The sequence below is a fragment of the Lepidochelys kempii genome, chromosome 11 (assembly GCF_965140285.1).
Source record: "Lepidochelys kempii isolate rLepKem1 chromosome 11, rLepKem1.hap1, whole genome shotgun sequence".
In the NCBI taxonomy this organism is placed as follows: Eukaryota; Metazoa; Chordata; order Testudines; family Cheloniidae; genus Lepidochelys; species Lepidochelys kempii.
The window spans coordinates 33,139,952-33,164,154 of record NC_136390.1 but is presented as its reverse complement, the minus strand read 5'-3'; the positions used below and the strand labels follow the sequence as shown (position 1 = coordinate 33,164,154).

At 43.3% G+C, this 24,203-nt stretch overlaps 1 protein-coding gene across 2 annotated transcripts in view; it reads left to right on the top strand.

The window, feature by feature from the left end:
* PLA2R1 (phospholipase A2 receptor 1) overlaps nt 1-24,203 on the top strand; it is a 72,581-nt gene continuing 48,378 nt past the window's right edge. For both annotated transcript variants that reach the window (XM_073305599.1, XM_073305600.1), the window contains exons 1-8: nt 1-345; nt 4,561-4,944; nt 8,101-8,268; nt 9,950-10,114; nt 19,261-19,374; nt 19,913-20,056; nt 20,316-20,504; nt 23,115-23,272. In XM_073305599.1, the coding sequence (XP_073161700.1) occupies nt 237-345; nt 4,561-4,944; nt 8,101-8,268; nt 9,950-10,114; nt 19,261-19,374; nt 19,913-20,056; nt 20,316-20,504; nt 23,115-23,272 (1,431 nt within the window). In that variant the 5' untranslated portion in view covers nt 1-236. The remainder of the gene's footprint in view (nt 346-4,560; nt 4,945-8,100; nt 8,269-9,949; nt 10,115-19,260; nt 19,375-19,912; nt 20,057-20,315; nt 20,505-23,114; nt 23,273-24,203) is intronic.

Here is a 24,203-nt window from a genome sequence, read left to right as displayed (position 1 = left end):
GGCAGGGGCTGGTGGGACATGTCCCTCCCCCTTGTTCAGAAAGCAGTTGCTGTTACTGGAGGTGGGGGGTTGCATGTCCCGCCCCCCTCATCAATCCAGGAGAAGGAGGAGGAGTGGGTGTGCTGGTCTGAGGAACAGCTGCATATCCAGGATCGCCCTCTCCCTGAAAAGTGTGGTATTCTTCCATCGACTAAGTCCACGGGAAAGTGTTTGCCAGGAGCTGTTACTCTGCAGAAATGCTGTGTGTGCAGACCCAACTTCTGGTTTGTTCCATGCTGCTAGTTTGCTACAGTTTGGCTGAAGACGATGCAGCTTTGAGTCAGGACCAAGTGCCCTACTTTTTGAGTAAGTGAAGCAATGAGCCATGTTGAGAGCAACTAGTGCGAAGTGCAGCTGCTTTGACCAGCCCTGGGCTTAATGTTGTTGCTTTTTCCTTTTCCTCCTCCTGTCCTGCAGTTTTCCTTTTCCTTTTTGTTTTCCTCCTGTTCTGTCCTGCAGTTGTAGACTGCACTCAGCCTGTTTGGGGGATGTGTTCACACTGACAGCATGTTTACATGTGTAGCTCTTTGGCAGCAGCATGGGATTCTGGCTTTCATTTGGGAAGCGAACATAATCACCAGGTTACACTGGGAAATACTTTCCATTTTTCAAAACAGACCCCTCGCCTCTTCTAGTGAGTCCTCTCTGCTTCTTCCTTCCTGTTCTGGAGAAAAGTTTCACCGCTGTGCCAGCTTCCCCCATGTCCTCTATACTGTCTTGGGGGAGAATAGTGGTGCTGTCCCAATTCCTCTGAGGGAAGCCCACTCTCCTCAGGGCTCTGTACTGAACTTTAGGGAGGGGAATGAAGATGTTCCTTTCCACACCCCAGCAATTACAAGTTTGGGGAGAAGCATAAGGATTCTTCCATGCTAGGTGCTCCCACCTGCCAGAAGGCAGAGGGATGGAGGTCTGCTCTTCTTTCCTCTGCTTTTGCGGAGGGGAATGCACATCTGTTCACCCTTCTGATAGCTTCCCCTGCTTCTCTTCTCTGCCTTTGGACATGTCTTTGCTGCAGAGTTAAGTGTTTGGGTGTTCACACCAGGGTGAACCTACCTGAGACGCAAGCAGCCACACTACAGAACCTGACTGGTGTGCTGCACTAGGACTTTGGGTGGCAAATCCCATAGTACTCTGTGCTGCGGTAAACTGAGCTGCTGCATGATTCTTTCCCAGTGAATTGTGGGAGAACTCATCTGGCTTTCTGGGCACATGGGGGAATTGTGGGAGGGAGTAGAGAACTAAGTGATCTAGCCTGTGTCCTCACTGCAGAGTAAGAGTGTTACCAGCCTGAGTGAAAGTCTCACATTCTGGCTTTAGCCTACACGTCTAGGATAGGCCAGCAGTGTGAAAGTACCATCACACTGAGAGAAAAGTCTTTTGTGTGTGGACAGGATTGGGGTTAGGGACAACTCCCAAGTAAGAGCCCTGGTTAATTCTGCAGTGAAGATGGACCTTGGTGAGAAAACAAAGATCCCTTCTCCCACCTCAATGGCTGCCTTTTATCCTGGGACAACAGACTGTAGGCTTCCCATCAGGTTTTCACCATTGCTCTCCTTCCCAGTGTCTTTTCAGAGGACAGTGAAGTTCTCCTGATTCCGAGCAACTCCCTACGACTCTCGCATCTGCTGCTTCTGAGGGGAGTAAAACTCTCTCATTACTAGCATGAGAAGTTTCCCACTGCCTTTTGTGGGAAGTGAAGGCGCCCTGTAGCAGCGTTGAACATAGTAAACAGGAACTGAGAGTGCTGATCAGTTGTTGGCCTTTTACCCCGGCAGTCTGACTTTTTTTTTTTTTTTTTGTATAGAATGATGACCTATGCATATTGCTTTATCCACAGTATGTGTTTCCTGTACTAGGCTTGCCCATCTCCCTGCATTGGATGGAGAAAAGTCAGCAATTCTACAGCGTTTGACATTTACGTTTGAAGGGCATATCAAGTGGGGTCCCACAGGGATCGGTTCTGGGTCCAGTTCTGTTCAATATCTTCATCAATAATTTAGATAATGGCATAGAGAGTACACTTATAAAGTTTGCAGATGATACTAAGCTGGGAGGGGTTGCAAGTTCTTTGGAGGATAGGATTAAAATTCAAAATGATCTGGACAAACTGGAGAAATAGTCTGAAGTAAATAGGATGAAATTCAATAAGGACAAATGCAAAGTACTTACATCACTTAGGACAGAACATTCAGTTGCACACTTACAAAATGGGAAATGACTGCCTAGGAAGGAGTACTGCAGAAAGGGATCTGGGGGTCATAGTGTATCACAAACTAAATGAGTTAAGAGTGTAACTGTTGCACAACAGGCAAACATCATTCTGGGATGTATTAGCAAGAGTGTTGTAAGCAAGATATAAGTAATTATTGTGTAATCCACACACCTGCTGGGTGTGATGTTCTGTCCCATCTAGTGGCACCAAGACCACTTAGAGAGAGAGAGAGAGAAAATGAGTCTGTGCTACAGCCTTAGCTTACAGCCAGTTGGCCTTTAGCTCATGTGGTAGAGGCTCATGCACTAAGCTCCAGAGGTCCCCGGTTCAATTCTGCATACCAACGACCTGGGTCTGTTGGCATTACACTTGTACTTTACTCTGCACTGATGAAGCCTCAACTGGAGTCTTATGTCCAGTTCTGGGTGCCACATTTCAGGAAAAGATGTGGATAAATTGGAGAAAGTCCAGAGAAGAGCAACAAAAATGATTAAAAGTCTAGAAAACATGACCTCTGAGGGAAGACTGAAAAAATTGGGTTTGTTTAGTCTAGAAAAGAGAAGACCTAGAGGGTAGAGGCACTGGCGGGGGGCGGGGCGGGCAAGGGACTATGGCTCTCCCACTTTTTGAAAGTGGATGTGCCTGGCCCATCCACTTTTCTCATGGTCCCGAGGCCCTGCACCTGCTGGAAGCAGAGCCCAAGGCAGCTGTGAGGAGCCACGGACCCTCTAACTGTCCAGGGGGCGGGGGGGGCCCAGAGCAGCTCCGGCCTGTGTCCCCACTCCCTGGCCCCCCACCCAGGGCAGATGGAGGTTTCACAGCTCCCCACAACTGCCCAGGCGGCTCTACCATGGCTGAGCTGTGGCTCTGAGGCCCCGCCCAGCCGGAGCCAGGTTGGGGTAAGAGCCGTGTGGGCATCTGTGAGGAGCTGTAGAGCCTCCACCTGCTCTGGGTAGGGGGTCTGGGGGGCAAGGACATGGCTGGGGATGCTCTTGGGGGGGGCCCGTCAAGTGGAGGGGCCCAGGCTTTCTGACCCTGCTCCAGCTTCCAGCTTGGCCAGGGGCAGGGCCTTGGGGGGAAGAGGAGGGGTGGGGGCCCCTGTCCCCCCTACTTTTGGGAAGGCTCTGCCACCCTTGGAGAGGGGACATAACCTTTTATGTACTTGAAAACTGTTACAAGGATGAGGGAGAAAAATTGTTCTCCTTAACCTCTGAGGATAGGATAAGAAACAATGGGCTTAAATTGAAACAAGGGCAGTTTAGGTCGGACGTTAGGAAAAACTTCCTGTCACGGTGATTAAGCACTGAAATAAATTGTCCTAGGGAGGTTGTGGAATCTCCATCACTGGAGATTTTTAAGAGTAGGTTAGACAAAACACTTCTCAGGAATGGTCTAGAGAATACTTAGTCCTGCCATGAGACCTCTCAAGATTCCTTCCAGTCCTATGCTTTGACTCTTCTCGTTGAGGCTTGCAAACTTGCAGAACCTCTAACTGTTCTTTGTTGTCCATCTTCACTGAAGGGAAGACAAGAAATAATGGGCTTGAGCTACAACGAAGAATATTTAAGTTAGATTTTAGGAAAATCTTTCCAGAGCTTAACTATGGTTATAGTTAGAATAGGCTTCCAAGGGAGGTTGTGGAATCCCCATCATTAGAGGTTTTTAAGAACACCTATCAGGGATGGTCTAGGTTTACTTGGTCCTGCATCAGCTCAGGGGGGATGGACTAGATGACCTCTCGGGGGGCCTTCTACCTCTACATTTCCATGATTCTATGAATACTCTATGGCCAAGATTTTGTGACTAATGATTTTGGGTGCCTCATTATTTGGGTGGCCAGCTTGAGCTGTATTGAACAGTCCTGATTTTTAGAAAGCGCTGAGCATGTCTCAACTGAGCATAAAAACTACTGATCGCTCTTGAAAGTCTTGGCCTATGTAGTTAACATTTTATATAACATAAAATAGGTGTCACAGTGCTGGATACTTAAAAACAAAAACGAGAGAGAGTATGTTCAGAAGTACTAGCCTTAAATAAAAGGGTGGGGGGGTTTGCATTGGGCTATGAAGGATGGCTGAGAGCTTAATGCATTTTTTTTTTCATGCCACCAGCCACTTGGAACAATTTTCTTGTCTTTGGAGTACCAGTTGTTTTTAATATTTTACATGTAATTTGAAAAATAATTTCAAAGTTCTTTGTAAAAGCTAAGCATGTTTTAATTCAAATGGTCAAAACTAAGGCCCTGGTCCTGTGTAACGTATAATGCTTTTTTGCAGATTATCTTGAACTGAAACCTCTTTTTTCCCCAGACAAAGGGATGTTTATTATCCAAAGTGAACATCTCAACCTGTGCATTAAAGCAGATACAGTTAAACTTGTTCTTGAAGACTGCAATCAACTTTCCAAATATATGTTGTGGAAATGGGTATCGAAACGTCATCTTTTCAACATAGGCAGAAGCACTTGTCTAGGACTGAACATCAGTAATGAAGAGCAACCATTAAGCCTATTAGAATGTGATTCTGCTCAGCATTCATTATGGTGGAACTGTAATGGAAAGCTGTTGGTTGGTGCATCACAATACAAACTAGCAGCTGAAAATGGCAAACACATTGTGGCAAAAAGAATCACTAATCACGAGTGGAAGCAATACATGTCCTATGATGAAGATCTTTGTGAACGTCCATTTCAAGGTAAAAATAAAACAGTCTCCATTCGCATTGCCATTAGAATTTTGTAGTTTCCCTGAAGCAAGGTGAGACATTATCATTTCTGATCTGTATCATGTATCATCATCATTCCTGACCTGTATCATGCTGAGTCTTTAAATTAGTGGTGGGGGGGTGTTTTTTTTATATACAGTATTATAAAGCACCACAAGTTGGATCAGGATCCCAGTATTAGAAGCCCTATGATTTTAAAAATCCTCAGGCAAACTACAAATAATCGTGAGATTTGATTTTTAAAAAAGCATAAAGTACTTTGAGTCTGGTGCTGACTTTCAAATTCTTCACAGATCCCATCATTCCCTCCCTCCCCTTCCATTTCAGTGCATGCATTTATGTTTCAAGAGGGAAAAGTCAACCTCAAACACAAAACGTGTGTGTACAAATGTCAGGAGGGAATTTCTCTATCTTCCTCCTGACATGGACTCCATATATCCCTCTCTCCTTCTCTGACCCCCTGTTCACCTTTCCTAAGCGCTCCGCACTCCCTTCCCCAGTTTCTTTCCTTTCCCTGTGTAAATTGTAGTCTGCCCTCTTCTTGGTAATTCCAGTCGCACCCCGTTGCTCCCTGGCAGGCTCCAGAAGCTCCCTCTTCCTAACCCAGGCAAGCCCAAGCAAGCTGCCACATGTTCCCTCTCCCCCAACCCCTGAAGGCTCCAGCAGCCTTCATCACCTGTGCAGATTCCAATGCCCTCCTCCAACCAGCCCTATTCCTATTCCTCCTCCCTTTCAGGCACCATCAGCTGTCCTCCCCTCTCGATCCTCCAGGGGAAGTGGCAGTCCCTGTTCTCTCCTGAGCCTGCCGCTTCTCTCTTCTATAGCACAGCTACCAAAGAGGGAACTGCAGGCAGCACAGGAGCATTCCTGAGTATGTGGAAGCACTAGCAGCTGTGTGCAGTTTCCAGGTGCCTCTTTGTTCTGAGTAGGGCAGAGCCCCAGAATAGTAGAGCCACCCCATTGCCCCACCAAGCCCAGCAGTAGTGACCTCACCTCCCCAGTGCAGTGAGAGCAAGTTAGTGAAGATATAGGCTCCTGTCTGTAAGATACAAAATTGACTAGAGGTCACAATTCAGTGTAGCAATATGAGTACTGGCAACCTCGAGATCTGGATTTTGAACACCAGAAACACTGGGGTATGGAGATTGGTATTTTGGTTTTCCTATTAGAAAGAGAGGGACCCAGAGCAAATTTCAGGATCCAGGCTCAGATTTCAAACATTTAAAGTTTAGGGGTATTTTGATCTGGTGTTGGCTAACTGGTGGGTGTGGCATATAAACTAAAGAGTATAGGTTTCCATATTTGCAGACCATACAAGCATCCAAATATGTTAACATTCATAAAAAGAATACAAAGATACAGAGATAAAATTGTTTCACTGTCACATTTCCAGCATGAGCTGAACATTTGACCCCTCACTCAGTCTCTCCATGACGACCCTTTTCAAGTGACGGCCAGCAACTGCACTTCTCTCCTGCAATTTATCCCACTGTTAGGCTGATTCTCCAGATTACAGCACCCCATTTTGCAAAACCATGTTTGCTCAGCAGGTCCAACTAGGTTTGGCCCCTGAGATAGACTTCCTGTCGGGAGCTGTAAGCAGCATAAAAATGCAGTGAGTTAGAACAGCTTCATTAAAACAAAATAGTATTTATGCATCTATAGAAACATAGCAATCAGAGTGAAAAGGTGTAAAACAACAAAAAGGCCTAAACAAACATTATCTTACTTAATCTCAGCATTTCTCTCAAGATTTAGGTAGGCCTGGCTCATCCCTGTGCTCCAACATCTGGGAGAGGAGGATCGGTGTCTTCTCAGCAATCACTGCCCCCTTCCGTCTCCCTCTGAGGTTCAGGGCTGAGGCTTTAATCCATCCTAAATCCCTTTACTTCATTTTTCCCCACTTGGATTCCCCCACCCTTTTGGGGTTGCTAAGCCAGCCTGCTGATCAGAGCATGATAGGGATAAATCTTCAAAGGTATTGACACCTATATCGTTTAAATACCGGTGATTGGCTACTTCCAGCCATTGATTTTGGGTTCCTGCTGATGTGTAAAAAATCACTCAGGACTGATAGCATGATAGTAATCAAATAGAATGAGGTATGTATAATATTCATAAAAATAATACAGCTATCTCCCATGTTTATCACACTGCCCGTTAACGTTGTTGGGCTTTGAACGAGATTCATAGTGAATAAATTACTCTCCCACCCTTTTTGAGGCAGACTGCCATCAGCTCTGGGAAACTAACACTGTGTATGCTGTGCCTGAGGTGTAGACAGAGTACTTTGATCTCCAGGCTATCAGTCCAGCACTTTTCACAAATATTAGTTTCATGCAAAAGAAAAAAAAGGGGTGCTTTAAAAATTCCCCTTTACTGAAGGTCAATACTGTGAAGTTAATAAATTATTTAGTGAGGTAAAGCTTCTTTGCAGCTTTCAGATGTACTTAATTTTTTCAATATTTTGTTAATGAAAATGTAGTAGGAAAAATATCTAGATTGTTTTGTAAAGGCATTAACCAAAGATATCGTGAATTCAAATCGCATTGGTTACTCTTCCCCAAAGTCAGATTGTTACCATTCACACTGTAAAATATTTTTTCCTTTGCTAAAATACACTTATTAAAATTCTAGTGTCAAGGAACTATAGAAGAGAGGAATAAACAGGGAAAATTCAAGAACATAGAAATCCATAAAATTCTTGGGGGTTAAATTGTTCGGCCTTGAATATATACAAATAAGGCTATGATGTTCAAAGCCCCCCTGCGCTTGAAAATGTATCTAAAAGGATTTGTGCATGCAGATCAGGCAATTGCATGGACATTTTTATATACAATTAGTCACAAATGCAGATTTTGTATGTATAATTACTTTTTGCATATACATTTTTATAGTAGTAAATCAGGGCCACAGTTCTGAAAAATTGCCTGAAAGTCTTAGGTTGAATGGAATTGTTTAAAAAATAAACTTCTGCTGATGTAGGGTATGCAGCTGTAGTCTTAATAACAGCATTGCTGTGATATCAAGTTTAAAAAAAAAGTAGAAAAGAAACTAATATTTGACTGATACAGATTTTCCATTTCCCTAACCTGATTTTATTCCTTTTTATTTTATTTATTGTAGAAACATATACCCTGCTGGGAAATTCTCTTGGTTTCCCTTGTATTTTTCCATTTAAATATAAGAACAAATGGTACTTCGAATGTACCAGAGAGAGCAGGGAATTTTACTGGTGTGCCACAACAAGTCAGTATGAACGAGATGAAAAATGGGGGTTTTGCGCAAATGCTGGTAGGTACTGCTTTTCTTCTGTTTTGTAATAAAAGTTTGTCTGATGTCATACACTAGTTCAAGGAGAGCAAGCTGTTTTATGAATTGCAAGATCATTGCCATTCTATTAGTATGGATGTTTCTTCAAAGAATTATAGCCATTACTATAATTCTTTATGCTTATCTCGGAGACCCAAATCCAGATCCCTAGACCAAAATATGAATACAAGGGATGTCCACTAACCTCCACTGACTATACCCTTGCCTTTCTACCAGCCCACCCATCCAGACTATCTATGGAGACTTTCTCCACAGCATGCAGGTGGATGATGATTCATTCTGTACAGGGCCTTGACTGTTTTTGACTACAGCATACCTTTTAAACTGCTTTTGGTCACGCACTGCCTTTAACAGGCTCAGTATTTGGCATTTGGTTCTGCCCCCTTCCGGGGGAGCTGCAGTTCACTGTCTAGCCACTTCCTTCCGTGGCAAGCGCAGTCTACTGTTTAGCCACTTCCCCAGTGGCGAGGAGCAGGGCGGGAGGGACCCTGTAGATAGCAGCCACTTACTGCATCCCCTCTGTCTTCCCTGTGGCCCAAGCACCCTCTTTGTTCTAGCCTCAGGGCCTCAGCCTGCGGCACTGCTATATCCGGGTGCTTGCTGCCCTCAGCCTGCAAGGCAGCCAGTCTACCCCAGTCTACCTTCCTCCTCAAGCTCCAGGGAGTGACTCCTTCTGCTCTGCCCTGCAGCCCTTCTTATATGAGCCTGCTGGGCCATGATTGGCTGTTCCCCTCAGACCCATTCTAATTAGTTGGCTCTGGCACAGCCTCCCTAGGGCTGCTTTTAACCCGCTTTCTGATAGTGTGGGGCAACTGCCCCATCACAGATATCAAAAGACACATCATGACACCAAAGACCACCCACTGCCAAATTTCAAATCCCCACTCCAAAGCCAAGGGGACATCAGCTTTTTGAAGGAAAAGGTCTCCAGAATTTCTTAACATTGGTAGATCAACATATTTTCCCCTACTTATGTTCCCGGAAACAGCTGAGCTATTTTGGCCAGATTTTCCCCCCCCCCCCAAATATTCTGCCTGAGACAGACAAACAAGGTGGAAAATTGAAGCCCAAATGGTTAGAGTTCAGCAAAGTAATAATCAAGTGAAAACAGGGTTTTATAATGGGGAAATATCAGGAAATCTTAATAAGCAGTACTATCAGCCTTGCCTTCATTAATTGTTCATAATGTGTTTCATCCCTTAACAGAGAGTCCTCTTGGGTACTGGGTAAGGGGAGATGTAACTACCTTTCCCCTCTCGCTGTGGGGATGGGGGTTAGCCCAGTTCCTACAAAATTCACTGTGAGTTAGTTTCACCATTACGCTTGTAGGAGCTGGTGCAAATTGTTATAGCTCTGACTGCTGTGAAGCTATGACAATTTACACCAGGTGAGGACCTTCCCCCTAGTACTCACTAACATTGTGAAAAGCTGAACAGTTAATTTACATTGGTGGAAAGTCTCCTTTAAAATTCACATAACATCCTATTTCCTTGTGTGATTTTAACACTGGAACATTGAAAATTAGTTCAAACTCATGCTTCAATAGCATTTTCACTTTTGTGTTCAACATTAACTAGATTGTTATAGCATTCTCTGTAATTGTCTTGTTGCATCGTGTTGTTTTTAACTGATTTTCACACAGAGCCTGGTAGTGATATTTTTTGGGAGAAGAACCCTGACACCCAAATTTGGTATCAGTTCAATCTTTTTTCTATTCTTTCTTGGAATGAGGCACGTGTTGCCTGTCAGACACAAGGAGGAGATTTGCTGAGTATCACAGACATGGCAGAACAGAAGTATATAAGCGGTGAGTAGATGTGTAGTTATGTTAAAACTTACTTAAATATATATTTTGCTTGTTTAGCTGGGCAGTTCTATTGATTTCAGAAGGGCTAGGATTTCATCCCTTGTATCAAATACTGCTCTTTATTAGAAATGGGCCCCAACCAAAAGTCGGACCCAAACATCCCAGACTACGGAGAAGTTCCGACCCAAGTCTAGATCAAAACTTTACAGCTTTGGGATATTTCAGTCAGGTTGCCTGAGGAGCCGGCTGTATAGAGTGGCTAGTCATTGCTAAGACCTAGACCTGTGGAGCCCGAACCAGTGAGTTCATGCAGAAGGGTTTCCATAGATTTGCAAAGAGGTGCTGCAACATAGCCACCAATATCTAGCATATACACCTCTTTTTCTTACCCACTTCTGTTTTCAGGTCCTTTCCACACCATTTGTTCCAGTGAAATTCTTTTTAAAATCTGAGTGCAAGTAAGCTATGGGCTTAACAAACAAAGTCCAAGGTTTACGTATGTGTTACTCCAGGATATAGTTATTGTATTTAATCCTTTCCCCTCCCAAATGGTTTACCATAAGGCTTATTATTTCATTCTTGAAACTGAAGCCTTTTTGGAAGCATGCTGAGGTGTATCTGGCCTTTGCAGCTCCATACAGGTAGCCCTGTAGTCCTATACATCCCAACCCAGGAAGCAGTGAAGTGACAAGAAAGGAACAGCAGAGGTGGGTCCTCCAGGCCTGCTTAGAGAAACCTCATGGAAGCAGCCAATCAGAGCCCAGTAGCCTTAACTAAAAGAAGCTGCAGGACCTTAGGAGGTCAGTTTCTGGCTGAGACCAGAGGACTGAAAAAGAGTGCTCCTCTCTTGACTGGAGGTAGAGAAGAACCTGAGGGAATTGGGCCTGAGATAAGGTTGAAGATAAAAGGGGCCCAGTAGGATGAGACCCAGGAAAATAGCAGTGACAGATTGGAGTAAGTAGTACGTGACTTCTGTTCATAGTTGGAACCCAGAGTAGTGGGTGAGTCCAGGTACCCCTAATAGCCACAGTTTAAGTATGTAAACCCCAAGTAGAGGACTGGCCTTGTTTTGGACCCTAAACAAAGCGCTGAATTTATAGCACCCAAAGCCAGGGCTGAAGACCCTAGCGAGGGCAAATAGACTGTTTGTTATTGGACTCTTTAGTACCCCAGAAAGGGCTTCATTTGGACTTTGTGACCTGGCTGGAGGGCCAAGCCCCTGAAGACCTGCCGAAGTCAGCTGGCAGCCTTCAGGGGGTGCCAGACGTGAGAAAAGGACTGCATTACCACACATAGATACTCGGAGGTGATCAGGCAGTGAATGCCCTGATTACAAATTTGTGCCAGAAATGGGATTCAAATCCCTATCCCATCAAGGTAGGATGAAGAGACAGGGTTAAGCATTTAACTGCATCGAGTATGAGATGTCTGATATCCAAGATCTGAAGACATGAGGGAGATTCCCACACTTGCACCATTCTGTTTAGATGACAAATTTGAGGAACTGTCCCACATTGAGGTGTCAGTAGAGGAGGTTTTGAAACAAATTAATAAATTAAAGTGTAATAAGTCACGAGAACCAGATGGAGTTCCCCCAAGAGTTCTGAAAGAACTCAAATATGAAATTGCAGAACTGCAAAGTGTGGTATCTAACCTATCACTTAAAATCAGCTTCTGTACCAGATGACGGGAGGATAGCTAATGTGACACAAATTTTTTTTTTAAAGGTTCCAGAGAGGTTCTCTGAAATCCTGGCAATTTCAGGCCAGTAAGCCTAACTTCAGTGCCAGGCAAATAGGTTGGTTGAAACTATATTAAAGAACAGAATTATCAGACACATAAATGAACACGATTTGTTGGAAAGAGTCAGCATGGCTTTTGTAAAGGGAAATCATGCCTCATCAATCTATTGGAATGCTTTGGTGGGGCGGGCAACAACTATGTGCACAAGGGTGATCCAGAAGAGATAGTGTGCTTGGAGTTTCAGGAAACCTTTTATAAGGTCCTACACCAAAGGGTCGTAAGCAAAGTAAGCAGTCATGAGATAAGAGGGAAGATCCTCTCATGGATCAGTAACTGGGTAAAAGATAGGAAACAAGGGCAAGAATAAATGGTCAATTTTCACAGAGGAGAGAGGTAAATAGTGAGATCCCCCAAGGATCTGTACTGGGACCTGTGCAGTTCAACATATTCATAAATGACCTAGAAAAGGGGATAAATAGAGGAAGTGGCACAATTTGCGGACAGTACAAGGTTACTCAGGATACGTAAGTCCAAAGCTGACTGTGAAGAGTTATAAAGGGATCTCATAAAACTGGGTGAGAGGCAATGCACTGGCAGATGAAGTTCAATGTTGATAAATGCAAAGTAATGCACACTGGAAAACATAATGCCAGTTGTACATACAAATGATGGGGTCTAAATTATGTCACCGCTCAAGAAAGATTTTGGCGTGATCATGAATAGTTCTCTGAAAACATCTGCTCAATGTGCAGCGGCAGACAAAAAGCTAACAGTGTTATGCGCCATTAGGAAAGGGATAGATAATAAGACCGAAAATACCATAATGCTACTTTTGTAATCCATTGTATGCCCGCATAGCGAATACTGCGTACAGTTCGGGTTGCTCCATCGCAAACAAGATATATTGGAATTGGAAAAAGTACAAAGAAGGGCATGGAACAGCCTCCATATGAGGAGAGATTAAAAAGACTGGGACTGTTCAGCTTAGAAAAGGGACAACTAAGGTGGGATATGGTAGAGGTCTGTAAAATCATGACTGGTGGGGAGAAGGTAAATAGAGGAGTGTTATTTACATCTTCACATAACACAAGAACCATGGGTCACCCAATGAAATTAATAGGCGACAGGTTTAAAACAGACATAAGAAAGTACTTCTTCACACAATGCATGGTCAGCCTGTGGAACTCATTGCCTGGGGATGTTGTGAATGCCAGAAGCATAACTGGTTTCAAAAAAGAATTAGATAAGTTCATGGAGGATAGATCTATCAATGGCTGTTAGCCAACATGGTCAAAGATACAACCCCATGCTCTGAAGTATCCCTAGCCTTGGTTTTCCAGAAGCTGGGAATGGGCGACAGGGGATGGATCACTTGATGATTACCTGATCTCTTCATTCCCTCTGAAGCACTGGGCATTGGCCACTGTCTGAAGACAGGGTACTGGGCTAAATGGAGCTTTGTCTGACCCAGTATGGCCGTTCTTATATTCTTAACAGGGTCTTCCTCAGCAGAAAGCATATGGTTGCATTCAAGAAGCCCAACAGTTATGGGTGCGTAGACAGATGTTTAAAATACTCCAAGTGTTGGACAGGACACCTGAAAAAGGTGACCAGAGCCCAACACAGCCTCACGGGGAGAGACCAATCATGGTGGCGGCCAATACACAAGGCCAGGGAACCCCTATTTTAGAAGGAAAACAGAGCTCTGAGATTGGGACAGAGCTTGAATTGAAGACAGTCAAAGCCATAGCACAAATTGTAATGATCAGTTTAGGACAGCAATTATAGAGTCTAGGCTGAGAGGAGGTGGTATGATGTCCAAATCAGATCTTCCCTCGCTGCTTTAGAGGCGAAGGTAGTGCTGCTAAAACAGCTATGGGATTCAGAGTCCAAGAAATGCCAGGCCGATGGCCACCAGACAGCTAAGGGGAACAGGGAACTAGTTGACAGAAGCCATCAACCAACCAAGACACTGTGATCGGACAATATAGTACCATGCAAAAGCATTTGAAGCAGCTGCTGCAGCTGGAATACAAGAGAGCAAACAAACTTCAGGAGTGACTGAGAGATCCAGCCTCCCTCCCCCCCTGCTTCTCGCCCCCGACGCCCTTCTGGGACTCCTGCCCCATCCAACCTGCTGTGTTCCCTGTCCCCTGACTTCCCCCCACCGCCCCATCCAACCCTCCCTCTCCTTCCTGACTGCCCCCATTCAACCACCCCGTTCCCCGCCCTCTGTCCGCCCCAACCCCAGTCCACACCCCCGCCCCGACCACCACCCTGAACTCCCCTGCGCTCTATCCAACCCCGCTCCCTGCCTCCTTATTGCACTGCCTGGAGCACTGGTGGCTGGCGATGCTACAGCTGCGCTTCCCAGAGCACCAGGTCAGGCAGCCGTGCTGCCCAGCTGGAGCCAGTCATGCCACCACGCAGCACAGAGCACCGGGTCAGGCCACGGCTCTGTAGCTGCATTGCCAGCAGGAGCTCGCAGCCCCACCTCCCAGAGCACTGTGCCAGCAGCACAGTGAGCTGAGGCTGTGGGGGGAGGGGGAACAGCAGGAGAGGGGCTGGGGGCTAGCCTCCTGAGCCAGAAGCTCAGGGGCTGGGCAGGAGGGTCCTGCAGCCTGGATGTGGCCCGCGGGCCGTAGTTTGCCCACCTCTGTCCTACCGGTCCAAAAGGTCAAGGTCTTGTAGGAACTCAAAGAGATGCACTCCTCAAGGGACCAGATCTTAGCCCAAGCAGTGCAGTGGGAACAGGACCCATCTCATAATTGAACAAGAGACTGGGGAACAGCAGTGTTTGCTGCAGAAGTTGTTGACTTAGCTCCATAATTTGCTTTAGGTCTGGTTGGGGTTGGAGTCTAACAGGGTTAAAGATAAAGAGTGGGAAAGCCTGGAGGCTATCGTAGCCCATCCTTTGAAAAGAGTTGGAATCGTGCAGAGTGCAAACACTACAACAGGAAGATGGATTGAGCCAGGAGGGACATGAGCCAGTTGTAAGTAAGAACCTAATATAGGCCATTAGTCCATTATAGGCCTAATGATATGAGATCACAATAAAGCTGCAAGCCAAAGCCACAACTGGATCCCTGCTAAAAAGAAGAACTATAGCTAGAGGAAACAAGAAGATAAAAGTGATCCTGAAATACTGAATTTCATTCATAAAACAGCATTGGTACAGAAAGAACAAAAGTAGGTGTTGCTAAGCCAGATACTACAAGCAGTGGGCAAAACAGTGCAATCCCTGGATTTTGGGTCCCTCTGAAAGGGACCTAAATGTGAGCGACAGCCTTATCTCTGAAGGTTGTACATGCAGGTGCACCCAGGGAGAGTCCTCTCCAGCTCAGGAGGCCACAGCAGAAAAGTTTCTTTTTCATAAAATCCCAATTCTGTTAACCACTCTAGAGATGAAAAAAGGCTTCAATTAGCTGAACATTTGGCACATCATAAATTACAGCATGCCATGGACTGTTGAGGACTACGTGCAGTGTATGGGATACCTATAATGGGGGAACTCCAGGCTTTCGTCACTTCATATTTCTCTGAGGAAGACAAGGGTATTGCCAAGAACCTGTCTGACTTCCTTGTAATAGCTAAACAAAAAGTGTCCCCGGCTCGAGAACATTGTTAAAGGGTAACTTTGGTCAAATTCACCTTTTGATGTATGTTGGCTCTGGAGCAGGGGAACTCCCAGGGAGCATAAATTGCAAAAGCTTTCTGGGTAGAGAGGTCTGGGAGACAAGACCTTGAGGAAGCAGAGCAAAGCCTGGAAAGGAGGGGATTTTACCCTCAGACAGAACCACCACCCAACTCCTTTCTATGGGGGGAGGTATGTGACTGGGTGTATCTGGCCTCTGCAGCTCACTAAGGGAGACCTCACAGTCCTACTATGTGCCACCTCAGGAAATAACAGGAAAGGAACAGCAAAGGTGGGTCTTCCAGGCCTGCCTAGAGAAATCTCACAGAAGCAGCTAATTAGAGCCCAGCAGGCTTAGAAAAAAGACACTGCAGAGCCTTGACACGTCAGTTCCTAGTTGGGACCAATGGAATGAAGAAGAGAGAGAGAACCAGAGGATGCTGGCCCTGAAATAGGGCTGGAGATAAAAGGGGCTGATACTTGGAAAAGACCCAGGAAAATAACAGCAACAGACTGGTGTAAATAGTACATGGCTGCTGTTTATAGGCTTCTTGGGTTGGAACCCGGAGTAGTGGGTGAGCCTAAGTTCCCCTAAGAGCCACAGGTAAAGTGGTGTAAATTCCAAGAAAGGGATAGACCTTGTTTTGGAGCCAAAACAAAGGGCCGAATTTAATGGGCTCATAGCTGGGGCTCAAGACCCTAGTGAGAGCAAATAAACTATTGTACGCTTTAGTACTGCAGAAGGGCTTCATTTGGATTTAGTGACTTGGCCGGAAGGACAAGCCGCTGAAGACCTGCCAAGATTGACTGGCAGACTGCAGGGGGTACCTGCGGTAAGAAAAGGACTGCAGTTTCACAGCCAGTACTCAAGAGATGAGTGCCCCCATTACAGGAAGTTACAGGTGTGTTCATTTTCCCTGGCGAATTACACAAATACAGTGAGAGAGACTTTTAATTTCAGGCTATAACTACCTTCTTCCCTGTGTCAAAATCTTTCTTCTGCAGTACCTGTACTAACTGGATTGGGCTGACGAGAAGGTTTAGCAGGTTTTAAGTAAATATCGGGTATGGGGGAATGACACTCTCTTCATAAACAGAAAACACTTTCTTAGTCTTTGATATATTTGTTTTCCTGCTTGTAGAAAGGGTCTCTTAAATGAGACTTTGTTTTTGAGCTTCCTTTAGAGCCTGATCCTAAAACCCTTGAAGTCAATGGGATTTCTAGTTTGACTAAGGAATATAAGTATAGGTAAAGGGTTGCAGAATTGGGCTTCTAGTTTGTGCTCTAAAGACTGCTCTGAATCCTGATACTTCCCCTCTCTACAAATATCAGTTTTTTCCTGTTGTTGTTGCTGAGACTTGGCCTGACATGAGTGATTAACACATGGAAGGAGGCCCCATTTCTTGAAGATAGACTTTGGAGGTAAACAGATCATTAGGCTAAAAAGACAGAATGTCTGGACCAGCCAAGATAAGAGGGAGGATACCCAGGGAACCATTTTTGACAAACAAAATAATGATGAACAAGATAAGGTAGGAATGTAAAGAGGTGATAAAGAGGAGGTCAGGTTGGACAATGCATGGACAGCTCAAAGTAACCAAGCCAATCCAAAAATGTGTGATGCAATGTATACTAAATGCAATGAGATACGTATAGAAAGGGAGAGAGTTTCTGTGTAATTTTGGAGCTATTCTGTACCCTTCATCCATTCCCACTGCATTTGGGCCTGATCAACTCAGCGTAGCATTGCTGTATGCCAAATGAAGATACCTGAGTGACAAAGTCTGGTGTCAAACTGAGTTCTTGGGAAGCCGAGTGGAAAGAGGTCTTGGAGGGAATCCCAACAATTATCGCTTTCAATAATAGGATGTGGCTAAGAGGAAACTCTCTGAAATTCCTATTACAATAGAATTTGAAATGTCTAAAGTACAGGTGAAGGCACTGAATATTTTTATATGTACGAACGGCCATACTGGGTCAGACCAAACGGCCATCTAGCCCAGTATCCGACAATGGGCAATGACAGGTGCCCCAGAGGGAATGAACAGAACAGGTAATCATCAAGTGATGCATTCCCAGTTGCTCATTCCCAGCTTCTGGCAAACAGAGGCTAGGGACACCATCCCTGCCCATCCTGGCTAATAGCCATTGATGGACCTATCCTCCATTAATTTATCTAGTTCTTTTTTGAACCCTGTTATAGTCTTGGTCTTCACAACATCCTCTAGCAAAGAGTTCCACAGATTGACTGCGTGTTGTGTGAAGAAATACTTCCTTTTGTTTGCTTTAAACCTGCTGCCTACTAATTTCATTTGGTGACTCCTAGTTCTTGTGTTATGAGGCGTAAATAACACTTCCTTTCTCCACACCAGTCATGATTTTATAGACCTCAATCATACCCCCCCTTAGTCGTCTCTTTTCCAAGCTGAAAAGTCCCCATCTTATTAATCTCTCCTCATACGGAAGCCATTCCATACCCCTAATAATTTTTGTTGCCCTTTTCTGAACCTTTTCCAATTCTAGTATATCTTTTTTGGGATGGGGTGACCACATCTGCATACAGTATTCAAGATGTGGACGTTCCATGGATTTTTATAGAGGCAATATGATATTTTCTGTCTTATTATCTATCCCTTTCCTAATGATGCCCAACATTCTGTTTGCTTTTTTGACTGCCCCTGCACATTGAGTGGATGTTTTCAGAGAACTATCCACAGTGACTGAAAGATCTTTCTTGAGTGGTAACAGCTAATTTAGACCCCATCATTTTATATGTATAGTTGGAGTATGTTTTCCAATGTGCATCACTTTGCATTTATCAACAGTGAATTTCATCTGCCATTTTATTGCCCAGTCACCTAGTTTTGAGAGATTCTTTTGTATCTCTTCGCAGTCTGCCTGGAACTTAACTATCTTGAGTAGTTTTGTATCATCTGCAAATTTTGTCACCTCGCTATTTAACATTTTTCCAGATCATATATGAATATGCTGAATAGGACTGGTCCCGGTACAGACCTCTGAGGGACGCTACTCTTTACTTCTCTCCATTCTGAAAATTGACCATTTATTCCTACCCTTTGTTTCCTATCTTTTAACCAGTTTCCAATCCATGAGAGGACCTTCCCTTTTATCCCATGAAAGCTTACTTTGCTTAAGAGCCTTTGGTGAGGGACCTTGTCAAAGGCCTTATGAAAATCTATATCCACTGGATCCCACTTGTCCACATGCTTGTTGACCCCCCTTAAAGAATTCTAGTAGATTATTGAGGCGTGATTTCCCTTTACAAAAATCATGTTGACTCTTCCCCAACAAATTATGTTCATCTAAGTGTCTGACAATTTTGTTCTTTACTATAATTGACCTTAAAATCATTTTTCATTCATAATGAGCAAGAAAAGCTGAAACACGATGGAAGGTGAAGAGATCATGTTGTTGCAGACATATGGATGTTTTGAGTTCTAAGGGCAGCAGCACTGAATGATACTGGAGAGATTTGCATGCTTTGCAGTTCTTGAACTTCTGTATATTTTATGAGTAAGAAAGTATGTTATCCCTACACTGTGACTGGCTGAGTTAGTTGTCTTTCAGTATAATACTGATTAGTAATGGAATAGAACATTTTCAAGAGCAAAGATTAAATGCCAGTGGCATTCCTAAGCCTTCTGGAGACTTGTTTTAAGCTTTGCTTTGCTATCATCATGAGAGATCAGAACAGTATATCTGCATCTGAAATGTTCAACATGGTTTGGTTTATTTTTTATATTTCAGAAAAGTTAAGCACTAAAGGAATTCTGCTATGGACAGGGCTAAATAGACTGGATGAATCTGCTGGCTGGCAGTGGTCCGATGGAGCACCATTGGCATTCTTGAACTGGAGATCAAGTACTTAATGTTCCTCTTGCTCTGTATTATTGCATTGTAATTGTATGCTCTCTCTATCTGAAATTTATAAGAGTACTGGCCCTTTTTGTGTTTTCGTTTGAAGGGGTATCCAAAACTCCAGGGCCATAGATCAGGGTTTAGTTAATTGGACTTTTTAAAGGGTATTTTAAAGATCGATTCTATTGGGCATTTTAACTGATTAGTCTCACGATAAGCCCTATGACATCCCTTGTCCCATATTTCAAGGCTATTCATTTCCACAGAAAATGCACACTGGAACTTTTCAGGTATTTCATGGGATAGCACTCAGTGAGCAAACATGTACCAGCAAATATAGATTGTGATGTTCAACCATCCAATTCCTGTGAATTCAATCAGTTCCTTTGCATTATCCAGTGCTGAGCAATAAAACTTGTTTTACTTTATGAAGGCTTGTGGTTGTGTATCAATAAGATAACACCTGTAGAAGATTATAAGCCTGTTTTTCAATTCAAAAGTAAATTGTGGTTAATTTTACGTTTTTTAAAATTGGTTGTAGATCTCACCGATCGCGCACTTGGAGAAAATCACTGTGTGGTATTTAATTTAAAGGCGCAGTGTGACTGGCAAAGTTATAAATGTGAATCTGGATTGCCTTATGTATGCAAAAAATATGGAAATAGTACAGCATATGAAACATTTGGTAAGTCTCTCAATGGTAATATTTCATTTGGTGGGTTTATTGTAAAAAAAACAAACAAAAGTATCGTCTATATTGTGCATTTGTATTTTGATACATGATACTGCATGTTCGTATGTGGATATGTTCTGTGTTTACCTTGGATGGCTTTATATTTCTACTTTTGTAAATTAAAAAAATAGCTATGACTGTATTATGAAAACAATAGAGCATAGCCTGAAATTAATTTTGTGTAATATATTCTTATCTTTTATTGTTTAAGATATATGGAAGTACCATCCTACCCGCTGTAACACTGGCTGGTATCCCTACAACCACAACTGCTACAAACTTCATAAAGAGGAAAAGAACTGGAATGAGGCTTTACTCTCTTGCCAGACTGATAATAGCAGCCTCATTAGTATAACTTCCTTGGCAGATGTGGAGTTACTTATTAACCTTCTTGAAGATGGTAAGTGCTAGAGAGTTAGTTTAAACTGTGTTACTTTTAATAGCCGAGTTCTTTTTGATTAAGTTCTTTTAATGATGGGTTTCCACATGACTCAGGCATGATATTACTCGTCTTGTACAGACATTCGATAGAATAAGAACTTACAATGCCTTCTCTCTCTAAGATGGAGTGGGCAAACTTTTTTGCTCGAGGGCCACTTCTGGGTATGGAATTGTGTGGGGGGCCATGAATGCTCACACAATTTGCGGGGGGGGGGGAGGCGCTCTGGGGTGGGCCCAGAAATGAGGCGTTCAGGGTGTGGGAGGGTGCTCCAGGCTGGGACTGAGGGATTTGGAGAGTGGAAGGGGGGATCAGGGCTGGGGCAGGGGGTTAGAGTGTGGGAGGGGGTCGGGGTGCAGGCTCTGGGCGGTGCTTACCTCAAGCAGTACCCAGAAGCAGCAGCATGTTCCCACTCCAGCTCCTACAGGGAGGCACAGCCAGGTGCCTCTGCGCGCTGCCCTGTCTGCAGGCACAGCCCCTGCAGCTCCCATTGGCCGTGGTTCCCAATGGGAGCTGTGGTGGTAGCGCTTGGGTGGGAGCAGTGTATGGAGCCCCCTGGCTGTCCCTACGTGTAGGAGCTGGAGAGGGGACCTGCCGCTGCTTCCGGAAGCCGCACAGAGTGTGGCTAGCCCTTGACCCTGCTTCCTGGGAGGAGCTATGGGGCCAGATTAAAACATCTGGAGGGCCGGATACGGCCTCTGGGCCGTAGTTTGCCCACCCTTGCTCTAGGATCCTCACAAGAATTTGATGTCTATCTCATCTGCTACCCCAATGAGCACAGTTGTAATTAAATAAACAAAATGGATGTGTATGAAGTCAGTGAAGGGCCATATTCTCCCCTTCATGCAAAAGAAGAGCACTAGCCCATGCACTTCATCGCCCTTTTGTAAGGCTCCAGAAAACACTGATACTAGTTCAACCTCCTAGAGGGAACAGAGTCTAATGGTCAAGTGTCTATTACCATAGATCTTGGCATATTCTAGCTTCTGAGCAAGTCCTGAGTAAGCCCTTTGCAGTCTGATTCTTGTGGTTTTCATTTTACTATTGGCTGGGCCCCTGCAAACTGCTCCCAAGCATCTATATAGTAAAATTCCAGGATTGTCACTCTGAAGCCTCGAATGTCTGAGTCAGTCTGAAATGATGGAAACAGCTACAAGCATGGCTAAGTGTTTACATTGTGTTTACAGTATCGCCAGGTTCAATCATCACTGGAATTCATGGTCTGTTCCTGTCCAGTTCTTAAGTTCTCAGGAATTTTTGCATTTTTTTTTTTTACACTTTACAAATTACACCTGTACAACAGCATGGGGTTTTACTTAATTCAGTAATAATCCCTGTGTAAAAGCTATGGAGCAAGAACTACTACTGCTCAAAGCAGCAATGCTTATGATACTTTTTTCTTTGCAACTTAAGTTGCCCGGAGTAGGGAATCAACAGTAGCTCTTCCAAGATGTCATGCCGCCCCAGCCATGTAGAGCAGAGCTCCCATTAGTTCCCAGACACGGAGGCTGGGTGGAAAAGGATTAGGGCTGTTGATTAATTGTGATTAACTCAAAAAAATTAATCACAATTAAAAAAATTAATTGCAATTAATTGCACTGTTATATTTATATTTATATATATAAATATTTTGGATGTTTTTCTACATTTTCAAATATGTTAATTTCAGTTGCAACACATAATACAAGGTGTGCAGTGCTCACTTTACAAATACTTTCACTGTAAAAATGAATAACCAAAGAAATAGTATTTTTCAATTCACCTCATACAAGTACTGTAGTGCAAACTCTTTATCATGAAAGTGCAACTTACAAATGTAGGTTATTGTTGTTGTTTTTTGTGACATAACCGGACTCAAAAACAAAACCATGTACAATTTTAGAGCCTACAAGTCTACTCAGTCCTACTTCTTGTTCAGCCAATCGCTAAGAAAAACAAGTTTGTTTACATTTGTAAGTTCAACTTTCATGATAGAGATTGCACTACAGTACTTGTATTAGGTGAATTGAAAAATACTATTTCTTTTTTACAGTGCAAATATTTGTAATAAAAAATAAATATAAAGTGAGCACTGTACACTTTGTATTCTGTGTAGTAATTGAAATCGATATATTTGAAAATGTGGAAAACATCCCAAAAATATTTAAATAAATGGTATTCTATTATTGTTTAACAGCGCGATTAATTGTGCAATTGTGATTGATTTTTTTAATCACATGATTAATTATTTTAATTGCTGATAGCCCTAAAAAGGATACTACTCCATGGCCAACTTTCTCTTCTATATTATGTTTCTCCCCCTTGCATGCATATGCTCCTAATTTTCTTTTCCCCCATGGGCATTTACAGAACATTACATCATATACATTGGTTTACTTTTGAAGCCATTTTTTATAAAGTGAAGCAGAAACATATTTCTGTGTAAATTTTCAGAAAGTTTGTGTAATTTATTTTTCGAAAAAAAGGTGAAACTGACTTTAAAAAAATGCAGAATTTCAAAGGTGCTGTTAATCCTGTGGAAATAATTGGCATTTACTTCTGCTTCATCAAAATTTGAAATCTCTTTTACAGAAAATGTAACCGAAACATGGATTGGCTTGAACAGTAATAAAACCCCAGTTATTTTTCAGTGGTCTGATGGCTCCTCAGTAACCTTCACTAACTGGCACAAACAAGAGCCTAATATCTTTCAGAGAACAAGTCAACTTTGTGTTTCAGCGCAAGGATCTGTAAGTTTTCTTTCCTCCTTTCCTTTAAAAATAAAGTTATAGTAATCAATTTTGGTCATGATCAGTGTCCGGGCTTTTTAATGTGCATATATTTTTCCATCCCCGCCCACATTACAACATTGCCTGTTGATGCTTAATGACGCTTGAGTCTTGAAAAGGGTGATATAGCCTTAAAAATCATTCTTAGGGCTCTGCTGATACACAAACAAAACAAGGAATGAATCATAACCATTGGGCCTCATCCTCAATAAGAAATGGAATAAAAGCAATGCTTGCCATGTTGAAGAAGACAAAAATCAGTGGGTAGTTTTGTTTCAGTGAAGAGAAAATAATTTAAAATCCATATAAAGTGCATCTTAATTTATTATGTTTAGGTTATTAACTTGAAAGCTCCAAATGAATTTTTTTGATAGTGTGCCGGTTTCATGTTGCTCTCAGTTCTCAGAATTTATAGCAGTTTATGGAACATCTTGTAAAAATATACATCAAGGAGCAGCATATAGTGTCCAATCCTACTCCAAGGCATTGGAAGTTTTGCCATTGTTTTTAGTGGCAGCAGGATTGTTCTCCAAATCTGCCAGAGATTTTGAGACTGGGAGCAATATGCATACCTTTTTTTTTTTTAACCTTTAAAAAAAATAAATAAATTACAGTTCCTGCTAGCCAAACAAGGATGTCTAAAAACATTTGCCAATATTTTATCTGGCCAAAGGGGAATTCAGTAATGCTCAAACCCACTAATAAACTCTTTCCTTAATGCCATGTGACACCATTTTCAGGTTTTATAGTAAAGTATGTTTTTGCCAAAGAATGCACTATTCTGCACAATTATCAGAAATTTTATCTAGTCCCTAATAATGGGCCCAGTCCGGCAAACCCTTCCTCATGTGATTAATCCTTACTCATGGGAGTAGCCCAGTCCCACAGAAAC